Below are 8,577 nucleotides of genomic sequence, written 5' to 3'. Positions count from 1 at the left end.
TATATATATATATATATATATATATATATATATATATATATATATATATATATATATGGTTGTGAAATAGCAGTTGTACACATATTTATGAGAGTAACTCAGTGCTAGAGTACCGAGAGCGAAGCTAATTTTTTTTTCTATATCAGTTTTCACTATGGAACTTAGATGACTGCTGAATCAGTCTGTGAAATAAAGAACAGCATAGTTTTAAGTCATTCTAGATCTGATCCAGTATATTAATGGGTTGTGTGTTGTTCCTTGTAGCAAGTAGTAACGCTTTTTTTTATTGTCTTCTATTTATTTCTGATAATATTTCTAAGTTACATCATTGCAAGACGTATCGTATGTCGCACGCGACGGTCTACTCACCCAAAAGTAACTGACATCAAAGCCTTCAAATCGCAAATGATTCTTCCCAACTCTGTGTAGTAAATCCAAAAGAAGATCAACATTATCGATGTTGTTGATGGCTTCATCAAGCAAATTCATTACCATTGTGGCATGTTTCTCCAGGGCCATATTTTCGCGCATTTCATCGTCTGTTACAAGGTTTCGAAAATCCTTGAACATGTCTTTCAAAAAAGGTTCGGTGCGGAACATCCTGTGGACAGAAAAAAAAACGTATATTAAGACGTTGAGATTATAGAAATAACATTGTTTGAAAACTACACAAAATTCAAATATTTTATCGATCTATACAGAAATGTTATTTTATCTTTCGTAAATTACATCATTCTCTTTTCAGATAGAGTCTATTTATGCTCTTACATAGCTCAATCTACATAGCTGGAAATTCGATAGAAGATAGCCAGAGGAGAGGAAGGTTCCAATGAGATTTAAATAATGAAATTACAAGAATCCAATACGTGCATAGACATATTTCCACAGTTAATACTGGCTTCAAATTTTGGTACAAGGCCAGCAATTTTGAGGAAGGAATTAATTCGATTAAATCTACCCCAGTCCTCAACTGGTACTTATTTTATCGACCTCGGTGGGATTTGAGCAAATAATGTAAAACAGACGAAATGCCGCTAAGCATTATGTCCGGCGAACTGGCAGAACTGTTCTTGGCGGTATTTCGTCCGTTTTACGTTCTGAGTTCAAATTCCGCCGAGATCGATTTTACTTTTCGTTTGTTTGGGTTCCATAAAATAATAGTTGATCACTAGGGTCGGTGTAATAGTCTTAGTCCCTTCCTCGAAATAGCTGGCCCTCTGCCAAAATTTGGAAGCAATATTCCAAAGATATTAAAATTCAAAGATATGTTATCAAAATTTCGAAGTGATGTGCTTGTCTCAATGATTTCAACTTTATAATACTGCGGCTGGAAGGGCGTGATTTAGCATATATTTATAATACGTCAGCTGTCACACGAACGCTGAAGTCCATGCTAAAAACATGAATATTTTAAAGATTTCTGATTTTCTTATAGAAAATAGTTAACTACTCGAGTATAACTTTATAGTCGAATGTTAAAGATATACAATATATTAAAAGATTTATTGCTTTTTTAAAACCACAACTTTGGCGGGGAATAACTATTTTGAGAAAAGCATGTTCTCATGAGTGAATACCAATATAATTGAACTTGATTAAGATCAATTTCCTCCGGCTACAGAAAAGTCATTATACTGTTAGAATTAAACAACAACAACTACAACCACCAAATAAATGAAAGTTTTAATTAGGAACAATAAAAATTAAACATTTTACTTCTTTGCAAGTTTTATTATTTGGAGACAGGTAAAAATATGCAATTAGTTCAGTTAAAGACCGGAATGATTGCATTTTCTCAGACCGCAGCACAAATTTGTTACGGTTTACTTCTAAATAACGCTCAACTGTTATTTTTAAATATAGTGATTAAACTTAATTAATTGATATGCTAAAGTAATTCTTTGGAGATTCAAAGAAATCATGATGAAAAAATTGCTACATTCAAAACTTAAGAGCATCTAACTACTTGAATAATGTTTTTTTTTTTAAATTTAGGCACATGGTCAATAAATTGAATGTTAGGGGCCTAATCGATATCATCGACCCTAGTAGATGACTGGTTGTATTTTATTAATCCCGGAAGGAAGGCAAAATTTGATTCGAATTTAGCGTCAAGATTCGGAACACATGCCGCAAAGCATTTTTTCCGAAACTAATAATTCTACCAGCTTGGTGCTGTAAAACTATTCGAAAATATTTTTGATGCGTCCTGAGAGGAGGGTGTTATTTCAATAATAAATACACGCACTATTTCTATACCACATCTTCTAGATTGGGTTATTAATCTGATCTTGAGACAGCAGAACATAATATTTTTCAGCCTCTTAGCTTGGCTAGAATTTAGAATATTCTGTTTTGAACTTGGTTTCCAGGATATTTTGTGTGAAGGTTTGTGTATTAGAATCAATGCGCGAGTTATTATTGGCAGAATGACCCTCACGAAATAAAACAAAATACGTTTCAACACATGAGTTCACATCAAGAATCTCGCAAACAAAATGCACAAACGAAATATTCGAAAGTGACAGAAAATAAAAGGTAAGCTATTGTTAGCGTTTCGATACACACTCGCGTCTTGTAATACCTTCATATAAACATCACAAAACATCATTCATCTTGTATGTCTTTGGTTAAAAATTCCTCATGAATGGATAAAAGTGCTAAATACAGAATTATTCAAAATTCTGATTGCCTCTTTTTTCTTAATATACAATATCTGTACATCACTTCAAACATTCTACACCACACACACACACACACACAAACACACACCACACACACACACACACACACACACACACACACACACACACACACACACACACACACACACACGTATGTATATATGTATATGTATGTGTGTGTGTGTGTGGGGGGTTCATTACAAAAATTATTATTACTATAATTTTGTTTATCTGTAACTAAACTCTGAATAAACTGAGCTACATGCAAAGACAATCCTCAATGGTGATGTCATCTTTGTGTATTTTTAAGACTATATTACCCACATATGTTCTCCTTAAGCTTGTAGCTTTGAATGCGTCCAGTTGATTATTCTAATAGGTCAGCTGACTATTAACAGCAACGTTTTTTGGTATATCATTATCGTTGTTACCGATCACGTGTGTTCAAGTGTAGAATTAAAATCTTGGAAAACTGAGACAGTGACAATTTTAGTTCCAGAGTAAGTAATAAACGCCCCCAGAAAATATATAACGATCAAATTTTACATTATCTAATCTATATCATATGCATGATGGCGTAATAATGATTTGCCGATACTATTAATTCGCCGCTCTACATTCATGAAAATATAATTGTCACGCATGACTGAATGCTACAAATGGCTGGATAAGTTAATAGAGTCTTCGCTAATCGTTTATAAATTTATGTTCAATACTGGTGTGTGTTTCGAGGGCATTCATTAATGCCTTGTATTAGCTTTGTTAACTACTGGGAGTTCGTACGCTTCATCTGTAAATGTTGGCTGTAATAGGAATAGCTTAGGGAGACATGCGAAATTTATGCTTATTCCATGTGTTTCGTGCCATGTTAACTGAAATTAAGAAATTGCTTCCAAATGCCATTTCGAATCCTTAAAGAGTTTCCTTATTTACCTAAAGAACGTTTTCTCTTCAAGTAGTTTGTTAAAGCTAAGCACAATTATAACTACTATTTATGATAGAAATTCGTGTGTCGCAGGGTTTAGTAAGGGAAATGTTATGACATGGTCTATTAATATTTAATCAACTTCTCTTAATATACCGTTTTCTCTTGTAATTGTCAAAAAGAAATTAAATCACTATTTCTGTCAGTTGCTGTTTGATGTAAATAGCGAAAAAGCAATTCTGAGCGAACAAACATGTCGAATAACAATATTAAAGTAAGGCAGAAAGATAGAGAGATGAAGCAGATTAATATGACAAAAAAAAAAAGCATTACAGTTATATATTTTAGCTTAACGTGACTAATATTCCGAAAGAAATGAAATACAATCGTGATAATAGTAATTAATAAGAAAGAGAGCAGCACGTATTTCTTCTTTTTTTTTTATCATGAAATCTGTGAACAAATGAGAAGATATTCCAAATGCTAGTGACAATGCAGATAGAAACAAGAAGCTTAGCAATTTTCTAGTTACTATGGATACACAGTAATGCTTCATTATCGTAGTCTGGCATTCTTTAGTTTTCCAGTAGACATTTAATAAAACGGTATAAGTCAACAGCGTCAGAGTAACGCTGTATATCTTCCTCTGTCTCTATATATGTGGGTGTGAGTGTGACGTTACGTGTGTTTGTGTGTATGTGTTTGTAAGTATATGTGTATGCGTGTAACATGCACATGCGCATTTCTATATGTACAGAATGACAAACAAAAAACGATTTTGAAAGAGATTAAAGAAACTGTGGAGAACGAAGTACATAATAATAGATAGATAGGAGTGTGTGTGTGTGTGTGTGTGTGTGTGTGTGTGTGTGTGTGTGTGCTCGCGAGTGCGTTTTGCATACACATACATATACATAAATTCATTTACTTTATTCTATTTGTAGTTTCATTGAACTGAGAGGTACGTGCCGGGGGTATTGTCTTCAAGAGATTTGTCAGTCATATTGATCAGAGGACTTAAGCCTCGTATTAATATATCGATAATTGTTTTACCGAATTGTTAAATACAGATTGATGAAAAAAGACGCAACTCGGTACACTATTGGACAAATACATATACATATGTGCATATACTCTCTTTCTCTGTTACGTGCGCACGCACACACACATACACACACACACACACGCACATACACACACATACATATATATACTTATATAACACATACATACAGACATATATATATGTATTTGTATATATGTATATATCACTATATCAAAGTATCGACTAGAGCATCAGATGCTGTTATACACCGCCGTTCACAATGCACTTCCAATTGTGTCTTGATTGCGACGTTTGTTTCCAGTACTACGACTCCGTCAACGGGCGAGGAGAAAGAATGACTACGAACGAAACACCCATGTTTCCAGAGGTGAATTATCAAAACCTCAAAGAATTCCTCTCAACACATGGCTATGATGCTCCCCCACTACTTCTGCTCGTGATCAATACAGAATTATCCAACATCCTGATTGCCTCCATTTTCTTAATATACAGGGTGTCCACAAAGTCTGGGTACACGGGAATAACACATAGTTTAAGAAATGTTTATTTCTTATATTTAATTGTTTATGTTATGATTCTATTTACCCTATGTACCCAGACTTTGTGGACACCCTGTACAATATCAGTTCATCACTTCAAACATTCTACCCCCCTCCCCCCGCCACACACATTTATGTATGCATATGTGTGTGTGTGTGTGTGTGTGTGTGTGTGTGTGTGTGTGTGTTTGTGTGTGCGGTGTTCATAACAGAAACGTATTTTGTTTTACCTCGTGAGGGTCATTCTGCCAATAATAACTCGCACACCGATTCTTATACGCACACATTCACACAAAATATCCTGGAAATCAAATTCAAAATTCAAAATATTGTTAGCCATTAAGGGACATGCTCAACTAGCTAAGGTCAAACAAGTGAGACCATCTTTTATACCAAGACAAAACTATACATGATAACACTTCCAATTTGTTAAGATCAGATGCCATGAGAGTCACTGCCTGGTATCATTATTATCATTATTATTATTATAATTATTATTATTATTATTATTATTATTATTATTATTATTATTATTATTATTATTATCATGTACATTATTGTTGGTCCATTTAATACGTACCAGAGACCTCAAGTAATAACTTGTTAGACATTTTACTATAGTTGTTATTTATAAATAGCAACCGTGTATTGTATGTGAAGGAGACCAGAATCTGAGAAATAAGATTCTGTTAAATTTGTAATATTTTAGTTTTGAAAAATTTTAAAGAAAATCAAGTATTTTCAAGTTGACAATATTCTTCTCAAATGTGACTAATACCCACGTGAGTAATTTTTTGTGGTTCTTATACCGTGGAGTTTCTTGTTATTTGACCACAGTTTGTATTATTATTATTATTATTATTATTATTATTATTATTATTATTATTATTATTATTATTATTGGTATTAACATTATTATTATTGTTATCATATGAAACCTCACAGCTTACTTTGCTGGGTATGATGGAAAGTGTCGGCTGTCCACTCTCAGCAGATGAAGGTGACACTTGTTTACTGGTCAAGCTTCAAAAACCCTGCGAATAATTCTTGCAGTTCCAAGAAATGCTGACTTTCGTAGGTGTTATACCTTCATACTTGCACCAATCTTTGTCAGCCATGTTGGTAGTTGAGTACTGATACTTCCAAGTGCACCAATTACTACTGGTTTCACGTCTACTCTCTTCATTGACCACAACTTTCGTATTTCCCACTTTAAATTATTATTATTATTATTATTATTATTATTATTATTATTATTATTATTATTATTATCATTATTATTATTATTATTATTATTATTATTATTATTATTATTATTATTATTGAGTGAGAGAGCAGTGCATGCCATCAAAGTGACACTGGGGTAAAATATACAAAGCCCATTATACTAATCATGACTACCCGTCTGATAAGGGTACACCAGGCACACGCATCACAATCATATGTGCGCGACATGGTAATCTCATATCAAGAGAAACAGCACATGACCTTGCAGGTGGGTCCCAGTTAGGATTTTCTTCTGGTTGAGTAGCCCATCCTACTCAAAAGGTCCTTGAAAAAGGGTTGTTTAAGGATCTTGAATGAACCACCCATGTTTCCAAAGGTGAATTGCCCAAACCCCAAACAATTCCTCTCAACAATTGGCTATGATGCTCCCCCACTACTTCTGCTCGTGATCAGAGATGCACATATTGTCAGCAACCAAGGGACATGCTCAGCTGGTTAAGGTCAAACAACTGACAAGCAAATCTGTGGTATTGAGCAGAATATTTGCTGTAGTCCATCTTTCATACAAAGACAAAACAATGTACATGATAACACTTCCAATCAATTAAGATCAGAAGCCATGAGAGCCACTGCCTGGTACTGCATCAGGGCATTATTATTATTATTATTATTATTATTATTATTATTATTATTATTATTATTATTATTATTATTATTATTGAGTCGGAGAGCAGTGCATGCCATCGAAGTGATAGTGGGGTACAAATATATGAAGTCCAATATATCCATCATGACTACCCGTGTGTTAATGGTACATTAGGCACATGCATCTCAACCACATGTGCGCAACATGGTGATAAGCAGCGCTTCGAATTTTCTTCAGGTGGAGTAGCCCATCTCACTTAAAAGGTCTCTGAATAAGGTTTATTTTAAGGATGATGAACAAAACACCTACGTTTCCAGAGGCGAATTATTGGAATCTCAAAGAATTCCTCTCAACACATGGCTATGATGCTCCCCCACTACTCCTGCTTGTGATCAGAGATGCATATATGGTCAGCCACTAAGGAACATGCTGAACTGGTTAAGGGTCAAACTACTGAAAGGCAAATCTGCGATATTGAGCAGTATATTTGCTGTAGTCTATCTAATGCCGAGACAAAACAACGTATATAACGCTCCCGATGAGTTTAGATCAGAAGCCTTGAGAGGAACTCCCTGGTACTGCATCAGGGCATTTCTTCTTCTTCTTCTTCTTCTTCTTCTTCTTCTTCTTCTTCTTCTTCTTCTTCTTCTTCTTCTTCTTCGTATTTGTTAGGTAGATTGATTTCTTGTTTGTATTTGTCAGCTTCCTTAAATACTGAAAACAGTTTTTTGTTTTGCTCGTGTTTTGTGGCTATTTGTATTAGTTTCCCTTGCTTCTGGAGTAGGTATTTATTATTATTATTATTATTATTATTATTATTATTATTATTATTATTATTATTATTATTAGTAGTAGTAGTAGTAGTAGTAGTAGTAGTAGTAGTAGTAGTAGTAGTAGTAGTAGTATTGCCGTTGCATTGATGCTATAAAGGCTCCCATCATTGTTAGTAAAAACAATTAATTTCATTCTCCTGCTCGCTACATCTCTTTACCTACCGACATTAAACTGTCCGCCATTAAAGCTCTTTTCTTTCTGTAAAACTATTCAAATTCTACAACAATTACACAGTCTTTATATCTTCCTGTGACAGTTTAATTTCAGCTTCCAGTCTGTTTTACTACTTACCCAATACTTCTTTTATTTATCTCACAAGTAGAACGACACAATTTATTTCACCTTATTCTACTCTATCTCTTTATTTCCGTGTTTCGAAAAACCTACTTTTCCATTTCTATACATATTCTAATGTAATCTTACAGCCTATGTTATTATTTGACAAAACCAACATTGATTTATAGCATTATTTCCCAATCAGCACATTCGCAGTTTTATGGCTGTTAACGAAGCACCTTTACAGGTGTGTATTTTCTGACTGAGTGTGATTTTTTTTCTTCTATACACGTCCTTTATTCAGCTAGTTGTGTGTAATTGTGTGAGCAGATATGCATGTATACGTGTGAGTATATATGTATATATATATATATATATAT

The 8,577-nt window shown here is 33.8% G+C and overlaps 1 protein-coding gene across 1 annotated transcript in view; it reads right to left on the bottom strand.

Annotated features, from left to right (window-relative positions):
• Positions 1 to 8,577, bottom strand: part of LOC106880256 (neuroglobin) — a 126,011-nt gene that overhangs the window by 26,503 nt on the left and 90,931 nt on the right. The window contains exon 2 of the mRNA XM_014930122.2: positions 370 to 601. Coding sequence (XP_014785608.1) covers positions 370 to 601 — 232 coding nt within the window. The remainder of the gene's footprint in view (positions 1 to 369; positions 602 to 8,577) is intronic.

This window comes from Octopus bimaculoides, chromosome 3, assembly GCF_001194135.2.
Source record: "Octopus bimaculoides isolate UCB-OBI-ISO-001 chromosome 3, ASM119413v2, whole genome shotgun sequence".
In the NCBI taxonomy this organism is placed as follows: Eukaryota; Metazoa; Mollusca; class Cephalopoda; order Octopoda; family Octopodidae; genus Octopus; species Octopus bimaculoides.
This window is presented reverse-complemented; position numbering and strand designations above follow the sequence as displayed.